Source organism: Plectrocnemia conspersa, unplaced genomic scaffold, assembly GCF_051122295.1.
Source record: "Plectrocnemia conspersa isolate PC_06_02 unplaced genomic scaffold, ASM5112229v1 ptg000008l, whole genome shotgun sequence".
In the NCBI taxonomy this organism is placed as follows: domain Eukaryota; kingdom Metazoa; phylum Arthropoda; class Insecta; order Trichoptera; family Polycentropodidae; genus Plectrocnemia; species Plectrocnemia conspersa.
The window spans coordinates 744,682-764,388 of NW_028277172.1; the positions used below are offsets into that span (position 1 = coordinate 744,682).

At 33.9% G+C, this 19,707-nt stretch overlaps 3 protein-coding genes across 6 annotated transcripts; 2 read left to right on the forward strand and 1 right to left on the reverse strand.

Annotated features, from left to right (window-relative positions):
- The first annotated feature begins 406 nt into the window (after nucleotides 1-406).
- Nucleotides 407-5,233, forward strand: bai (Transmembrane emp24 domain-containing protein bai). Its single transcript, XM_088191124.1, has 5 exons — nucleotides 407-664; nucleotides 763-883; nucleotides 947-1,017; nucleotides 4,817-4,943; nucleotides 5,011-5,233. The coding sequence occupies exons 1-5, from the start codon at nucleotides 488-490 to the stop codon at nucleotides 5,130-5,132; spliced, it is 618 nt and encodes a 205-aa protein (XP_088047250.1). The 5' UTR covers nucleotides 407-487; the 3' UTR covers nucleotides 5,133-5,233.
- A 1,604-nt stretch (nucleotides 5,234-6,837) lies between these two features.
- ZnT86D (solute carrier family 30 member 7) lies at nucleotides 6,838-10,790 on the reverse strand. Of its 4 annotated transcripts, none has more exons than XM_088191118.1 (4): nucleotides 10,676-10,790; nucleotides 10,247-10,437; nucleotides 8,225-8,442; nucleotides 6,838-8,108 (listed from the first exon to the last, which is right to left on the reverse strand). In XM_088191118.1, the coding sequence occupies exons 2-4, from the start codon at nucleotides 10,425-10,427 to the stop codon at nucleotides 7,455-7,457; spliced, it is 1,053 nt and encodes a 350-aa protein (XP_088047244.1). In that variant the 5' UTR covers nucleotides 10,428-10,437; nucleotides 10,676-10,790; the 3' UTR covers nucleotides 6,838-7,454. The 4 variants fall into 4 exon arrangements, with proteins under 4 accessions (XP_088047244.1, XP_088047248.1, XP_088047245.1 ...); XM_088191122.1 differs by having other exon boundaries at nucleotides 10,576-10,719; XM_088191119.1 differs by lacking the exon at nucleotides 10,676-10,790 and adding an exon at nucleotides 10,522-10,673.
- A 2,048-nt stretch (nucleotides 10,791-12,838) lies between these two features.
- On the forward strand, nucleotides 12,839-19,433 carry Rox8 (TIA1 cytotoxic granule associated RNA binding protein Rox8). Its single transcript, XM_088191108.1, is given in 4 exon segments — nucleotides 12,839-13,902; nucleotides 13,904-14,012; nucleotides 17,097-17,175; nucleotides 18,825-19,433. Coding segments are annotated over 4 exon segments (1,227 nt in total). The 5' UTR covers nucleotides 12,839-12,979; the 3' UTR covers nucleotides 18,941-19,433.
- The last annotated feature ends 274 nt before the right edge of the window (nucleotides 19,434-19,707 follow it).

A 19,707-nucleotide genomic window follows, 5' to 3' on the forward strand; every position in this document is an offset into this window, starting at 1 on the left:
GTAAAAACTTAGTATTATTTTAGCCCAAAAACAATCTAACTAGAAATGCTGTAACTGCTTATCGGAGAAAAATAAAAATATATTACTATAATAAAATGTTGGCAGTAAATTGCCAGTAAAAACCGCAGTTTTTCGTTACCTGTTTATTTTGAACGTAAAGGTAAATTTGGCGTTTTTTAATTTTTCCCCAACTTTAGGCCCTTTGCGCAAACTAAAGATCCAACGTATGATTTTTTTTAATATTTTTACGTTGATTAGAATTCGATATTTTAAAAATTGCCTTTTCGACCCAACCTATTAACTGATTTTAAATTTGAAAGTTTTATTCTCATTTAATATATTTTTAAAAGAGTGGCGAAAAAGCGCACATTCGCCTGTCTTTAGATAGTGACGAGGTGACGTTTGCGCAGGTTAGGTTGGCAACCCTGCCGCGCCACCTCAGACATCCCGGAGCTGCGAGGAACGAAAACCGATTAGCTTAACGGAGATGACGCCTTATCAATTGCTGCTGGCGCTTATGGCGCTGGCGGTGCCTTCGCACGCGATCATGTGGAGCCACCAGCCGAACGCGCTCAAGTGCCTCAAGGAAGACCTCAACACGAACGTCCTCATAACCGGCGATTACGACGTTGAGGATGCGCCGGGTCAGAAAATAGACTATGTCGTGAGTATTCCTATGTCCTACCGTTGCCAACACTTTATTAACATACTGTTACATATGAATATTGCAAATTGAATCAATAACTTGAACTTCTATTACAGGTTCGAGACACAAAAGGTCACATTTTGTCACAAAAGGATAATATCTCAAAGGGAAAATTCTCGTTCGTCACAGAGGTGTTCGACACGTTTGAGATTTGCTTCATATCGAGAGTCCCGCCGCGTAAGTTCCTTACTCTATTATTGTTATAAAAAAGCACTATTATTTCAATTTGAATCATTATAGATCAACGTGGTGTCGCTCAGGACGTATCGCTGATCATCAAGCGAGGAGTCGAAGCCAAGAACTACGAAGGGGTGAATATTTTTCAAAAGCATTTCATAAATTATGTATCAATGAGATTATATGGCCTATATATTTTCATGTTTATCTTTTTTACTTATTCTATGAAATTTATATGAAAAACTGTCTACCGTACACTCAGTGGAGGGTAATAAATTATAGTGTTACTTTTGAATTATTTTTTTTACTTTTTTGAAAGTGGACCAAAAGATACTTATAACCTAACATGTTTTTATTTTATGTTTTAGCGTAGTCTTCAGTGACGGCTATTGAGTAACTGTACAAAAATATTCTTCTAAAACAAAATATTGCAGTATATCACGAGCCACCACTGGATATAAATAATTAATTTGAGTTTCAAAATTTGCTCTACCTAATTTTCAATTTATGTATCGCTTTTTATATTGCAAATTTCGAAACTCATATTACGTTCAAGTGTTACAGTTAGTTATAGCTGATTTTGTTGCTTAACCTAATTTTATATTACCATTGTCTATAAAAAAAATATTTTAACCAATAATTACGACTGAGATTGTCGGAAATATGTTGGTATGAATAATATTTATCTTATTGTTAACCCTTCGGTTGCTGATTTATTATGTTAATTTATTGCTATTTAGATAGTAATCCCAAATTTTATAAAAAATAAGACAATTTGACTAAGCAGAATGTATCGTATGGAATAAAAATATTATATTTTCCGATTATAGCTAGTAATATTTTCTTAGGACAACCAGATTATTAATATGCATATCATTTTTAATCTTTTTTTATTACACTAATAATCATAAAAATAATAAATAAATCCTAAAATTTACTACAAAATTGCCTTTTATAATTAAGTAAATATATGCTTTATGCAAACTCTTTGACTAAAGGAGTCAAATATGAGGAGCACAATGGCTTAGAATATTTTTGGGGGCCATAAATATATTTTTACAAATATATAAATATTATTGAAGTGAATTAATTACATGTTATAATTATTATTTATTAAGTGAAGATGATTTCCTGAATAAAACTAATGTACATAAATATATTTTTTAATATTAAAATTATAAATGTATATAATTTTCACAAAATATAAATTATACACAATGCCCTTGCATTTCTTTGGACAGTTTCTGTATGTTTGGTATTAAACTTGTAGTTTTTAATTTCAGGCACAACTCGGGTTTTTAATTTCAAGCACAACTTTTGCAATACACAATTCTTCAAAAAGAATCAATGATTCGCTCTCATATTTATAGTGAAAAGTAATAATTATTATTCTAATGAGATCACTTATTCGAGCATTGAAATCGTAGTGTTGATGATTGAAGAAATTTAGTTGTGATTTGATATTTACTATGAAATATAATTTTTGCAATTTCTAATCTTATGTCAATTCGGAATATTAAACATTTTAATTTCGTTTAGGATGAAAAATAAAACGTTTTAAAACTTACTAAAAGGAAAAAGTCTTACGTCTATTTCGCTTAAAAACTTTAAATTGACAATGCTATAGCGCTGTTACTACAATGCTGTTGCTAATCTTTATTACCATGTTCATAGCTTTTACAATTTCTTTGGAAATGTATGCATATAAAGTGCTTCTTTGTGGATCGTTCATTGGAACGTTAGTTGTTCGTGATCATTTTTTTAAATTAAAATAAATCTTTTTTTCACACCTGTCATACTTTTCCCCCCATCTGTTGCCGTTGACAAATTTTTATTTAATAAACGGTGATTTTTTCTATGCATTCAAATATAAATTATACTTACACTCGCACTTGCGGTGACTGTCTCTCACTAGCATTCACTGCATCATAAATATGCAGGTACTTACTTTGTTAAACTGCGCGATAGATCATAGTCTCTGTACAATCGATTCAAAAATCCAATATAGACCTGACAGATTTACAGTTGCCAAATACTGAATCATAAAATATGCTCATAGAAGCATTTTAACATTATTATATAATATAATACATGTACATATCAAAGAAAAAAATTTAATTTTGAATTTGCTAGAAAAAGAGCCGCATGCGGCTCGCGAGCCGCGGTTTGCGAAACCTTGGTCTATAATTATTTTTATGATTTTGCTACAATTGTCTAAATAGTTTAATAGAAAATAATATGTTAAACTTAAAATCAACTTTATTTTTCTACGATTAGAAAGCAAAGTTTTAACCTATTGGTTACCAAAATCTAATAACTTATGTTGTTTTAAAACAATTTGCCAGATAAATACATTTTTAATGGATTGTAGGGTTTTTGCTTAAAGAGGAAATATATATTTTTTTATTATGTAATACATCGATATTTAGATATTAATCATAAAAGACTAGGCAACCAAAACATTCATATAAACAAAATTAAAGTAAATTTCATATTTGAAAAATATATTTCTTTTTCTTATTTCTACTAGTGAAAATATAATTTAACTGATAAGCGCTAGTGAAATTATATGCTGCTTTAAATGTATATAAAATTATATTTGACTTCAAATTTAACCTAATCAAATTTCTAAAACTAATTATAGTTTTAGAACTTTTATTAGAGCAAGTCCAAAATACAAACTAAGTCAACTCATATCTCAGGGGGAAAAAAGCGGAAGAATAAGTACAGACAGACGTTGCATATGATTTGAAAAACAAAAACGACCACTCACTAGCCAACTTTTGCCCCCCCCCCCCTTTCTAAAATGCCCATAAAATTCTATTTGACAGTTGCGAAACGTCCATTTGCTGTTCAAACCCAAACCTAACCTAAAAGTTCCAGAAATTTTGAACAGTAAATGGATGTTTCGCAACTTTCAAATTGAGTGAATTTTCCACTTCTGAGAAGTGATAATTATTTTTGCGCCCTCTTATTGACCAAAATTCGGCTAGAATACACATTAACCAATACTCTTATATCAGAAGTCTCATAAGATAGCTATAATATTTTTAAAACATAGTGTAATATCCAAGTCCAGACAAACTAAGGAGCAATATGTGAGATGCGACATCTGTCTGTACTTCTTCTGCTCATTTTTCTCCTGAAAAATGAGTTGGCTTAGTTTGTATTGACTTGAACTAATGAAAGTTCTAGCACTACAATTAGTTTTTAACATTTTCATTAGGTTAGGTTTGGGTTTGAACAGCAGATGGACGTTTAACAACTGTCAAATTAAATTTTATAGACATTTTAGAACAGTATATAATAATTTCACTAGCGTCTATCAGTTAAATTATATTTTCGCTAGTAGAAATATATATCTACTGGTGAAAATGTATTTGGACTTCACTAGTAAAAATATAACTTCATTGCAACATTTATACATTGCGCGTAAATAAATAATAATAAGTATGTAAATTTAATTTCACTAGTACCTGCCAGATAAATTATATTTTCACTAGTAGAAATATGCAACTACTTGTGAAATTGTATTCTAATTTGATTTCACTAATACGCCAGTGAAAATATATTTTCACTGAACATACATGTCAATGTCAATAAAAATGAATAGTAAATCTAACCGCGAAATATTTTATTGCATACAAAATAGATTTGAAATTTCTGTCTTAAAAAATTCATCATACTTAAATTTTTAAAATATGCTTTAACATGTTTTTGATTAACTCAAGGATTTATTATTAAGTAATTTATGTTTCTGGTGTGTTGTATCCGTATCCAATCTCATACAACTAATATATTCCATTAACTGTTATTTGATGAATTATTGTTACCTATATAATACGATTTTAAAATGCACGGTTTTGTTGAATATACATATGAATTTTTCAGTTATTTCATTGGGCAATATGTTAATTATTCATATCGTTTTAGATCGGTGAAGCCGCCAAGTTGAAGCCGATGGAAGTTGAACTCAAACGATTGGAGGATCTCTCGGAGTCCATAGTTCAAGATTTCATATTTATGCGTAAAAACGAGGAAGATATGCGAGACACAAACGGTGATTGCAAAATATTTTTTTTAAATACGTACAACATGCACAAGTCTTCAATCCGATCTTCTTTCAGAATCAACGAACAACAGGGTGCTATTCTTCAGTATATTTTCCATGTGCTGTCTTCTCGGTTTGGCCACGTGGCAAGTTCTTTATCTTAGACGTTTCTTCAAAGCGAAAAAACTCATCGAGTAGCGAGTAGATGAACTGTACATAAGTTTATTCATGTGTGTGTTCAACAAATTGTGAAAGGGAAAGAATGCTTTGGTTACTACACAATAAATATTTTTATCTTTTATTCTGTTTCATTTTACTTAAAACTAATTAAAAACTTTCGTATATATGCAATATAAAAATTTATTTAAACAATTTCATATAATCGACTATGTATCGGAACGTTCCGAAGCAGTAGTATATCTTGATCGAAAAATAAATAATAATATATATAATTAAAACCCAATTAAAACTTAAACATGCGCAATATAACGTAAAACACAACCCACAAGTTTAGTTCTACCTCAAAAAAATTAAATACATTTGGTTTAGTTGTCAAAAAAGAATCATTCGGCGATTTCGCTACGGTTGTACATATTTATAAAACTGGCCGCAATTCAAAATGTTCATATTACGAACAAACTAAATGTCAATCTTTTTTTTAAAGAATTAATTTATCTACTTACATAGAGCATTATTTTTTTTAATATGTATATAAAATATAGCATAGAAGGAATGTCAACATATACACAATAAACATTTCATATAAAAAAATATTACTTAAAACAATAGACCAAAACTTAACACGGAAGCTTTAATACTTTGTTAAGAATCATACGTCGGAGCTTAATATAATTTGGTGACCTTTGTTCAATAACTCGAAATAAGTGACTCGTATTTGATACTAGCAGGCGACGGTGCCTTAAAATTAGCTATATTCATAACACTTGTTCAAACAGAAGGTGAGAGAAAGAAAGCGATATTAATAATATATGCAACATTATCAATTTTATTCGACGCTATATTACAATCACAGAGCTCAAATAATAATAAAAAAATATGTTTCTCTATAACCGTCGCCTACTGTATATATATTACACGATGGAAAACGTACATTATAATGATAATAAAAATACTATATAAATTTATAATACTAATTTTAAAACCTTTTTTTTAATCAACGACCCTTGATTCACAATTTGGAATATCAAATTTGCAGCTATTTATATACTATTATATGTACAATTATAATGGTGATCATAATTGATTCATTTTAAATGTGTTCGTTAAGCGATTGGATCAGTAATTGTTCATACGTTTACAAGAAATGTAAGAAACTACTTTTTTTTTATATTACATTTATGAATATAAAATGTCGTATTTATACAAAATAGCAGCCGAAGAAGTGAAAAATATTCTTAATCTTCACAGTAAAAAAACTTATACATATAGTATGTTTTATGTGAAATAATTGATAACTTTTATAGTTTTACCGTGTGGGCAAAATTGTTTCACTCGTTTTAATGATTTAGATAAACAAACACTTTTTGCATTAACAAATGTTTTTATATGTACAAATAGTTGGCTTGTTTTTACCCTCATTTTGGATAGAATGAAATATTTTTTTTTAAATTAAGAAAAATATGGAGAATTAAAGATAAGACCATATTTTTTTTAATTAATTGTCAAATAACAAAGATCTACAATAAAATGGCATTAAAACACTGGAAATAAACGCTCAAAATATAAAGTGTAGCCTAAAAATAATACAAAGATTTCAGTCACAAATATTGAGATGAAAAAAAGAAAGATATCTGATATGGGATGCATCTGAATGAGGCTGACCCATAAAGACAGAAGTTATGTACTTTATAATAAATTAAAAAATATAATAATTATACATAAATATTAACTAAAATTATTTATTTGATGAGTCATCTTCTACGATATATCAAGTCAATTACAGATTTGCAAAATCCGACATTTTATACGCACCAAATGTGGATATAAATTTCACTATTACAATATATTACTAATATATAATGCATTTTAATACGTAGACAGATTGTCGTACAAGTCTTGCTATATATATATATATACACACATACATATGCACGTGTGTTTATCATAAAGGCGTAATCTGAAGAAAAAAAAAACATCTGACACCGTTACACTGTAATCAGTTTTTAATGTACTGTTCTATTTCAATTTAGATTATATACAAGGTGGGCCAAAAACGACTTTATATAGATATGTTTATATTTAATGTCTTAAAATCATCTTGAAAGAACAGTATTTTGATCAATAAACAGATCAGAAACATTACGTTAGCATATATATATATTGTAAATTTTGATCCTTTTCCGGAGCAAACGTAAACTTTGAGAGGGGGACGTCTTATAAAATATGTTTATGAATTCTATAATGTTATCTTTCACCGTCTATCTTAGCCCATCCTATATAAAGAAATTTCGTTATTGATGCGAACGGTCAAACACTAAGTACTGGCGAAATCGCATCGGATCACATTCCGGAGTAGTCCAATTGCACAGTGACCCGCTTGACTCCGACCGCCGCGAATATTCTTTGCGTCTGGCTGATGACATACTTGGGATCAACGTTTTTAGACACTTCCAATTTAATAGCACCCACGTACGAGTCCGTGCACAACGTCCAGAAGTGCGGCTCTTGCACCGAATAAACGCCGGCCAGACCGGTGACTTTCTGATAGCAATGCGGCAGCGTCCTGTCCAAGGAGGTCGGCTGCCTCTGCATCAGAATCAGCACTGACTCCTTGATCAGCGGCAGGACGCTAAGCGAGATCAGAATGGCGATGAACATCGAGCAGATCGGATCGGCCCTCATCCAACCGAACTGGTACATCAGAAGAGCGGAGATGATCACGCCGAGCGATCCCAGAGTGTCGGCCAGCACGTGCAGAAACACGCCTTTCATTATGTGTGAGTTGCCTGCGAGGGCGTCCAACTCCAGATGAACTTCGTGATCGTGCGAATGATTCTCGTGGGAGTGATCGTGCGAATGGTTGTGGGATCCGCCGTGGCTGTGGCTTCCGCCGCCGCCGTGCGAATGCCCGTGGCCATGTTGGAATGCGTAAATACCTACTAGATTAACGAGGAAGCCCAATACCGAGACGACAAACAACCGTTCATGTTTGACCTTAAAAAATAACACTTCATTAATAAATACACACTCAAATAAATATATATATATATATATATTTGAGAAGCTAAAAATGCATTTTTTCTCAATTTGATATGTATATATATACAAACCTCGGGCGGCTCTATAGCCCTTTCTACGGCCTCTGACATTATGAAAAATGCAATGAATATTAAGAATAATCCATTTACGAAGCCAGCTAATACTTCCGCTCTGACGTATCCGTAAGAGAATATGTCGTTAGATCTCTTCTTGCTAATAATTGATGCTACTAAACCGGCTATCAAACCGGTGCAGTCGAAGAACATGTGGAACGAGTCCGAAATCAAACCTGAAACAATTTTTATATGTTCGTTAAGTCATTCAAAATAGACATTAAGCGTAAAATTTTAAACTCATAAAGTCCATTGTTAAGTGAAAGCTAAAATACCATTAACAATGAAATAAAATAAAATAAATGGGATAATTATGATTTAATAGAGCTGAGAATTATATAAACCGTAAATTTATATGCATATTTTGAAAGACATTGAACAATGAAATAGCAATGGAAATAATAGCATAATCAATGAGCAAAAACTTGTGGGAAAACCAAACTTTTTTGCTATTGAATATTTAAATATTAGAATAAAAAATAAAGAAAAAATTATTTAAGTACAGAAGCACTGCTAGATATTGCGGAAATAACTGATTATAAATTTCAAACCGAAATGAAAATTTCACAAACTAGTCATAGAAAATTGATTTACTGATTTTTTCTATGTACATAAAATATAAGTACCTACTTTTGCTTAGTGTTCCGTAATTAAGATTATCAGTTTATAATAGTTCACAAAAATCAAATATAAATAAAATAATTTTCAAAAACAAGTGTGCGAGGAATTAGTTTTTCGTGTGCTGGCAACCCTGCTGTTTTTTGACTCCCGACTTCTGCTGTATTTCTGTCAGAAATGTTTGGATAGCAGTCAATATGTAAATAATAGCATGTTTTACATTTGAAATATTTTTATTTTATTTAAACACATTTAAAATGTTAAAAATAAAGGGTTAAATATAATACTGAGCGGTAACATCTACTTTAAATGAATACAATACATGCTTTGTATCATAATAAAACATATTATAAGTTACTGAATAATTACATTGATATAATAAACGGCTTCATAATCATTAAGAACCTTGACTCGAAAATTAATTAAATTATTATGAAACTTGTTTGATATACATTAAAATATTGCACATATGTATATTATATCTAAATAACCCAGAGGCAAACTATCTTTATTTTTCAAAATCAGTATATGTAATCGAAATCAAAGGTACGGTAAAAAAATTCAATATCAAAATAATCTAAAGATTTCAATGAAAAACACTGAGATGCTCGGGAGGATGGTAGAAGCAGAAATAAAAAAATCAGCAGGAAATTGTGTATTATATTAGGACAAAAACAAATTATAATATTTACTAAATTATGCATAAAAAAAAGATTTTAATAGAAAATTCTACCGATTGCAGTGGGATTTCTTTCACACAAAATAACCTTGACTATGAATAAAGGGAATCTGTAGAAAATATAGTAGTCCCGCTTAATTATATTTTAAAAAAATATTTTTTTATCTAATGAAGATTCTTTGGTCAAATTTCAGCAAATTAGTTTAAACCGTTTGAAGCAGTAGTGGAAGCACCTGTTTGTAAATTGAAGGTCATGAATTTGAATCTCACAAATTTTATATCGTGTTTAGATGATAGAAGTTAATAAATATTATTAATTTCAATTTGATCAATCACTTTAGATTTGATTAAACTTGTATGATACCAAATTCTCTTTTTAACCCTTTGAACAGTATCGTCGTATCTCTCACTGTATTGAGGTATCATAGATAGTTAGTTATGTTTAAACATAACTAAAGAAATAATAAATAAAAAAATGTATTTGATTTAATGTAAATGATTTGTATAGAATATATAAATAGATTTTATATAAATTTAAAAAAAAAAGTAGTAAAATAAATGAAAGCAATAAAACGGTGAGAACAACAATTATTTTTTCTAAAACTTTTCAGCAATATGCTATAATAATATTTATAATTTGAAATGATGATAAATTAATTTGATTCGGTATTTATTACACTCACCCAAACTGTTGGTCCATATTCCGTAAAACAGTTCGATAAAAGCAAACGAAAAGTTGAGCAGCAAGAAGAGGAATAGATTCTTTGCGTTGGGATCCGAGAAGACGAGGCGGAGCCAGCCGTTCAGTCTGTCTTTGAGGCGGCTCAAAAGGCCCCTGTTGTCCCTGTGCGTCAGCGGCAACATTTTAATTCATCTGAAACAATTTTATTTTATTAGTAACCATATTGCTGATTCATAAGATAAATTGAAGATACATTTCTTGGAACAAAAGTTTAACGATAAAATAAACAGACGGTTGACACAGCGACAGCTGCATACGTGTAAAGTTAACCTAAAAAAGCGACGCCGGTCGGTAGGGTACGATCGCCTGCGCGAAAACTTTTAAGGGCGACGATCGAGGCGCACGGGAAGGGATAGACGAAGAGACTCACGTGTCGCCGACCGGGGCGCATAGGGCCAAAGACATCATGACGTCGCCGGCTGAAGCAATGGCCGACGAAGCTACCGTTACGGCCTCGAACGTCAACCGATGCGGCGAATTCGCACGCAAACGTTGCGGATAAAATTGCACTAAATACAATCAAATATACGATCACATGCTTTAACAAAAGACACCAAATATTTAAACACAAAATAACGTATTATTACTTTTTTAAATTAAAAAAAAAACATAACAATCGAATAATTGACCATCAATATATTATATATACAGAATAACCAGTGATTTCATATTGACATGAGTTGAAAATATAAAATAATTTTATAAAAACAACGACAAATAGATCCTAATTAGGTATATTTATTGCGATCAGTGCCCATTTTATATATGAAAGCAGTGACCTTTTTATCACTTGTATCTCCATTAACATACCCAAAGGAGTGAAAATGTGCCTCATCAAAGCATAACAAGATTTGTCTTTGAAAAGTCAGCAGCTTCTAGCTTTGGCTCTTAATTTACACCTACACCCAGTCTACGTAAATTCTTCGCTGTACATGGTTTTCGGGCTTCAGTTCTTGTGCTATCTGAATTATATACGGGTGTAGGTGCAAGTCCAGATGCAAAATGTGCCAAAATGAGCCATAAAAAAGCCCAAAATCGACAATTTCTGACCTTCCAATCTCTTCAAATTTTTTCATTACGATGAGAATTATTCGTTCAATAGGACGATGATATTGACCATAATCTTCCCTTAAATTTTGATACACAATTCGTACAGAATTGTTTTTTATGTATATGAATTGAAAAGAATTATTGCGTTTTCAGATCTCCACGTTATTTTGATTCGATTACACGATGAAAATACTTCCAGAAAAGATCTGCGTTTTGAGCATTGACGTACTGGTGTCAATGCTCAAAAATTGACTCTCGTTCGTCAAAAAAGTGAATCTAAAGCAGCGACTGTCGATTAGACCGTCGTGTCGCATGGTTCGGTAACTCTTTCAAAGGACCAACGCATTCACGATCGAACTTGTCGCATACAACTGAAGTCCGCGAGGCTGTCCGTGTGACCGTTCTAAAGTGAATGGCCCATTTGACGGATTCTGTAGTCACTACTCAGTACGAATGGCGAAAAGAGTATTTTATACATAACTCACGCCGGAACGTTTAGTCCATTTGTACATTCAGGGACGTCGTTTGAGGAGGGAAGTAGATGGGGGCATTTGCTCATCCCCTCTTCTGAACTCGGTCAGAAAAATGCATGTCATATAATGAAGTATTATGAATTTTAATGAAATCTAAATATTAAAAAACGACTACTGACTGTTCAACTTTGCTCCCTTCCTGTAAAAAGATGAAATGAGACCCTCAAAGAAGTTCAAATACATTTTCACCAGTAGATATGTATATATTTCTACTAGCAAACAATAATTTAGCTAATAGGCGCTGGTGAAATTATATGCTGCTTTAAAATGTATATTACACTCAATTTGCCAGTTGCGAAACATCCATTTGCTGTTCAAATCCAAATCTAACTTAATGAAAGTTCTAAAACAAATAATAGTTTTAAGATTTTCATTAGGTCAATAAAACGTTATATCTCGCATATTGCTTCATAGTTTGTCTTCACTTTGATATTACATTATGTTTTAAAATATTATAGCTACGGCAGATGGCAGAATTTGAAGAAGTCAAAAATCCACGTCAGAAGCAATAAAATCGTGATGTGGATTTTTGACTTCTGAGAAGGAAAATTGTTTGTTTCGCTCTCTTATGGGTCAAAATTCATTAATTTTTTACTTATTGTAAGTGTTAATATGATTGTATTGCTTTTGACGTAGATCCAGCCACTAAACAGCCACGTCATTTAAAGGAGGGAACATGTGGGGAAATTTTCTCCTTCTTAAATCAGGAAAAAGTTGAAATGACGTCCTTGAGGGTCAACGGAATTGTGATGGTGGTCCTATTTTGGGGGTGCGGCTTGTATTAAAACCATTTTTAAAAGTCACGGTAGGGTTTATTTTGTCAGTAAAATATGAATAATTGCTATTTTGTAATTATGAATAGGAAAATATGGTAATTTGTAGGTTCGAATCGGTAAAGGGGCTTCGGCGGTGCGCGTCGCCGGTGTTGCCAGCGTCGATCCGCGGCGGCCGTTCTTGGCCGAGCAGAGTCGGCGAGTCGGCGATTCGGCGAGTCGGAGCCGAAGCGAAGGCAGAGGCTAGAGGCTAGCAGCTAGCAGCGAGCAGCCAGTTTCCGTCCGCGTCCCATGCCCGGGTAGGCGACCGCTTCCACCATGGGCGACGAGAGCCACCCGAAGACCCTGTACGTGGGCAACCTGGACGCGTCCGTCACCGAGGAGCTGCTCTGCGCGCTCTTCTCGCAGATCGGCGAGATGAAGAGCTGCAAGATCATCCGCGAGCCGGGCAACGACCCGTACGCGTTCATCGAGTTCGCGACGCACAACTCGGCCGCCACTGCCCTCGCCGCCATGAACAAGCGCGTCTTCCTGGACAAGGAGATCAAGGTGAACTGGGCCACGTCGCCGGGGAACCAGCCCAAGACCGACACCACCAACCACCACCACATCTTCGTCGGCGACCTGTCGCCCGAGATCGAGACGTCCACGCTGCGCGACGCGTTCGCCCCCTTCGGCGAGATCTCCAACTGCCGCATCGTGCGCGACCCCCAGACGCTCAAGTCCAAGGGGTACGCGTTCGTGTCTTTCGTGAAGAAGGCCGAGGCGGAGTCGGCGATCGCGGCCATGAACGGCCAGTGGCTGGGCTCGCGCTCCATCCGCACCAACTGGTCCACGCGCAAGCCTCCGGCCATCAAGCCCGAGGCCCAGTCGGCGGCGAAGCGCGCCAAGCAGCCCACCTTCGACGAGGTGTACAACCAGAGCTCGCCCACCAACTGCACCGTCTACTGCGGCGGCTTCGGCGCCAACGCCATTTCCGACGAGCTCATGCAGGCCACCTTCTCCCCGTACGGCGTCATCCAGGAGATTCGCACCTTCAAGGAGAAGGGCTACGCCTTCGTCAAGTTCGCCACCAAAGAGGCGGCCACGCACGCAATCGAGGCCGTGAGAAACACCGAGATCAACGGCCACACCGTCAAGTGCTTCTGGGGCAAGGAGAACGGCGGCGGCGATTCGCAAGTATTGCAAAACCTCGCTCCCGACATCCCTCCGTCCCGCGTCCGCCCCCCCTCTAATACGCTTATGTTCGCAGAGCATGACCGGCGGTCAGCAGCAGCAGCAGCAGACGACGGCCCAGGGCGCTCAGTATCCGTATAGTTATCAGCAACAAATGAACTATTGGTACCATCAGGTAAAGACCCCTCGTCCTAGGATCGGCGCGTCCGCTTCTATTAACGTAACACCTACCTAAGTACCGTCTTTTGATGCTTTTCCGACTATTGTTAGCTACCGACGCAACCAAATTTAGGGTCACTCGACAGTAGAGATTCCGACAAAGTCTCCTTTGCGCTAACTGTTTATTGTCAGTATGATAACCCATAATTGGTCGGAATTTGTATTCAATTTTAACATATTGTCGTTATTGCTGTAACGCTGAAGATTGCTACGACTGGTCCATCTATCTTTTGCATATTGACAAGGTGGATTTACTAACAAAATAATTATGTATAAATTTTGTAGGCAAACGATTTGGTTTATCTGGTCAGTATTTAAATCAACCTTTAAGCAACATATTTTATAACATTATTTCTAAAATAAGTAATTTATCTACAAATGTTATAATATTTTTTTTAATTCACATGATCATCTTATATTTTTATTCTGACCTAAAATTGATTTAATTTTTTGCCACTTAAATGGTCTCAGTCGGTTTATTATACAACGATATATATAAAATAAATGCTAACAAAGATCACCTTTCACATCATGATGCTCAAAAAAGTAAATTAATTTGTCAACTTATTACTTCGTTAGTATGACAATTGCATGAAATACTTTTTAAATGAATTTCATTTTAATAATGTATAGGAAAAACTGACGAATATGTGGAAAGGAAATTTTTTTAAAAACACCATAGCATCCCAAGGGTCATAACACAAATTGTGAATACATTAAATTGCAAATTATGATTATCGCTAAAAAGTAGTTATATCTAATTACATTAAGATTTTATCATAAAATGCACACTCACTGTAATTTTTTAAATATCGTTTAAAAGTTTCATATTCAAATTGATTCTTAACTTTGTCTTGATTGTTCCTGCGGTTGAAAACATGCATTCTCTAGTTTTTATTCAAATTATTTCAACAAACATTTCTTAATAAGAGATAACGTTAAAATTTGAAAGTTGATTAATTACTTATAAATGCGAGAGGTGTCTCTTCTGTCTCGGAATCAGTTATTAATATTGTGAAAAATCGCATACTTTGTCACAAATAAGACATTTTACCTTTGTCAAATTTTAACATAAGTTGCATAATATTACTATGAATAGTAGAAAGAGACCAAATATCGAATATTCGGGTTGGAATCTCTACTCGACAGTATTCCCCTACGATCAGAAGACCCCAAAACTACCTTCCAGTTTTTCGGACGCAAGAAATCGTATTTCGAAAAAACTTTTTTGTAAATAAATTATTAATTATAAAAGAGAACATTTTATATGAGCAATATATAAAATAATTGTTCCATAAAATGAACTATTTGCATGCAAGCGAACATTGGTAACAACGAATCCTTTTTCGAAGAAAAAATCCATAGATATACCTTACATAAATGCACAAACAATTCATTTTATGGGACAAGATATTTATTTTAATGCACATGTCTCTCAAAATAATTCACTGTTAAATAACACCCACTATAAAAGGGTACACCAACAAAATCTATCTGTATCTTGCAGTCAGTGCTAGGACTTTTAGGTCTCATATCGAATTTCTGACAAATTTCAATGCAATTTCCTCGACTACTGCAAGAAGATCCAAAATGATTTTTTATAAATATATATATAGGATATAACGGTTTTAGTGTATACAATAATTCGCGTAGCTTAAATCTGATTTCGTTTAAAAATGGCAGCTATTCAAAAACTCCATTATTATTAATTAAAGAAGAGATAAAGTAAAATGTTTTATAACATATTTTTGCAGGAAAAAACCGTTAAATATCCTTTTTTCCTACACAGAAATCGACCTGATAATCGCGGCCAGTGCTGAGAGGAGTGATTATTATTATTATATATATATTTGTATACATTGATCCAAATAAATATTGATATAATTTATATTTAAATGTGGAACCAATTCTCAAAAAATATTTTTTTTATTGTTCGGAGTTACTCTCTTTTTATTTATGTTTATCGAAATAAATATCAGTATAATATGGTGAAAGTAGCCGATAGAATTTTAATATAGTATCGTTAAAACGGTAAAATACTATTGCCAACGTTGAGTAATACTGATTTTGCATAACTAACAAAAATAACGAAATTGTGCACTCGTGAATTTTGTCAATTAAATTACTCTATGCATCAATCTAACGTCTCGCTCCTTTCTTAACTGATTATGCTAATTTATACATTCGACCGTCTTATTTTCTTTCAATTTTAACACCTTTCAATCTCGACGATCCTAAGAACGCTTTAGAATCCAGATGATAGTCGTTTTATCGTTTTATTTATTTATTTATTTTCGATTAAAAAGGCGCTTTTAATTTTCTTATTTAATTTTCGTTATCGTATTAAGAACTCTTAACCCCGCCGAGCGGTAAACGACGAAGACTCTGAAACAGTATCGTACAGTTTATATTAGATATTTGTGTCTTAGAAAACAACATGCAATCTGGTTAATACAAGTTGAAAACTTTTGCAGCGGTGTGCCGAGCCGTAGGCCAGAATGATATACAACAGCAGTGTGCTGTCGACAATAGTTGTTAATTTCACGGATAACTGGATATATGTATCATCCGTGTTCTTATAATAGGGTACTTGGTGTTTTTTTTTATCCAATATGTGTTTCATTAATTATTATTATATATTATATATTTATATATATATAACGCTAAGTTTTTATTCATTTACGTACACTCATTATTAAAAACGGCTGTTTTGTTCATATTCCGACTTTTTATTAGTATATCTGATAGAGGAACTTACTAAAACGTTTGTGTGTTGCGAGACGTCGATGCTTCTCAAACGGCTCCGCGTTTGCGAAGAATCGGCTGCACTTTTTTTATTATTATTTGACTTCCGCGCCGGAGTCGGAGTCGGGGAGAAAATAGAACGCCGAGTCTTTGTCCTTTGTTTGCCGAATATAGAATTGTTTGCGCGAGCGTCGCTCCACTCGGACTCCGGTCGTTATTATTTCGTGTCACAAAATATTGTAGAAAAACGCAATCGTACATGTACGCTACTAATTAACTCTTTGTACGTTTTTAGGGTTACCCAGGAATGCAAGCGTATATGCCGCCCGGATATACTTATCAACAGTACGCCGCTGCGTACAATAACCCGCAAGGTAATACTTTCTTTGTTAATCGGATGTGTTAAATCTTACGTATACTTTGCCGCGTAAATTCGATCACTAGTTGAAATGATTTCGGACTGAGAAAAATGTGTGCGAATCGAATTTACGCGACGGGCGTACCAATCGAATTATTATTTTTTATTATTAATTCATGTTAAATGTTCACTTTTAAACATGAGAATGTTTCTTTGTATGTTTAGATCATAATGTGGAAGAAGAATACTTTTAAAACAATCATAATATCTTTATATACAGAGTGTGGCAGAGAATTTGATTTAAGGTACAAATTTGTTTTTACAAAGCGATTGGATTTTTAATGCCATTATTTATGAAATATATGTCACCTGCATTACGAAGAAGTTATGATTTGGATACTGAAAGATACGATACGCTCTCGTTTATCTCAAAATATGACGATCTTTATCCTCGAAGACGATGAAATTTAGCGTCGCTTCGAATACAAAGGACGAGTATCTTCATATTTTGGGATAATTTTAGTTAAGCGGAGAATGCGAGTTTCGAAGTCAAACATGAATCATTCACGTTAATTTACAGTTCTTTAAATAAGTCTGTCTTTATATTAATGTGCAAATCCAGCACTTGTTTTGAGAGTTTATGATCACAATACTTGTAGTTTTTCATCAAAAATTAAGCAGTGTAGAGGCATAGGTATTTATATAGTTTTATTGCACATATTGGAACGAGTTAAATAAATACCTTAAAATATTTTTATTTACAAAAGTACATCACTAGTCTATGTATATCGTTGCAACCGTTAAACGGACAGTAAGGAGCACTCTTAAGCACTCGTTTGTACTTAGAAGTTCACTTAGTTTTGAATGCTTTTTAATGAAATCTGTATATAAGTGTTCTCCCCTAGAAATGCAATGCTCCAAAAGTATTCCATGTTCATTTCAAAGAGCTGCAAAAGTGATTAGCAATCATCTATTTATCATTTTTCCCGAAGTCAGTATGTATATTACTGCAGAACATCATAGATGATGTAGTATTGTGACCAATTATTAATCCCTAGAAGTGAAGATACTTTATTCACTGTCACTGTTCTCACGCAATTTTTCCACATTTGCTTGAGTGACACACTCCATTGATGAATTATATTAAATTTCATTTGTGCGGCGGCTATTTTAAGCTACTACTAGTTTTCATCTGACTCATACGTGCATTAAAATAAATACTTTGTTCCATAAAACGAATTGTTTGTGCATTAATGTAAGGTAAATTTTCGTATTTTTTCTTCAAGAAAGGATTCATAAGGTGTTGACTATTCTGACCGATGCTCGTTCGCACCTAATTTGTCAAACAGTAATGCGCAAACAATTCGTTTTATGGAACGATTATTTTATATATTGCCCATTTAAATTGTCTTTATTTTCAAACTGCAATCTGATATGCTCTTTCTTGTGATGAAACTAATTATTAAATTATCATTTCATATACGAAAGAATGTTAGTTTCTCTGCCACACCCCGTGCATATTAATTTTTAGGAACTCTCGTGGGTGTGGTATGTTCACCTCAGTATTAGGCGATGAGTAATAGCCTCAATGACAATTAACGCCGCGAGCGAAAGCGCTATCGTTAATTATCATCGTCGCTAATTGGGAATGTGTCATTGTTTCAGGTTACAGGATGGCGATGCAGCCGGGTATGAGCGGAGGGTGGGGAGCCGCCCCCGCCACGGGCACCACTCAACCGCCCGTCATGTACGCCACCATGCAGCAATACCCCTCTCAGTGAGACTACCCGAGTTCGCCCTGCAGTACCTCCGCCACACTCTGATACGTTTTGACTTTAAGAACGATGCGGGGCGATACAACAAAAAAAAATTATATATATATACAATTGCGCGTATGTTGATATTTTGCCCGCCGAGAAGATAATATATAAATATAGTTATTTAACTACCTTCTCGGCGGTCAAGATATATAATGTAAACGGGATTTTGGGCACGCGACAAAAAAAACTACTTTAAACTTAATGAATATGTATAAAGTGCAAATTACTCTTTATTATATATAACATAACAAAAACCGTGCTCATGAGTTTATGGAGGTGCTGCCGGCTTAACTTCGGGGTGTATTTGTTATGAAACTTGTTGAAAAAAATGACAATTGCAGTTGTGCTGTTGCCGACAACGACGCAACGTTTCATATTGTATTTAAAAAAAAATGAAAAAAAAGTGTGTGACCATCATTGAGAGCAAACGAAGAACCACAGCGTAACTCATAAATGATCTAGCCTGCTAGTACCATAGTTATAGATAGGAGAAAAAAAATAATTATTAATTAAAGTGATGTGAATTAAACATAAAACGAAACGAAGAGCTGAACTAAGTACGAAGGATGCTTAGGTTAAGGAGCTTGTTCTAGTTTTCTATCGGCCCATTCCATATATAATCGCCCCCCAAAGCGGCGATCGACGTATAAGCACAAAGCTACTCGTAATACAATGGATTTGTCATACAGATTTTTATATATACATACAGTACGATAAGGAAGATGTGC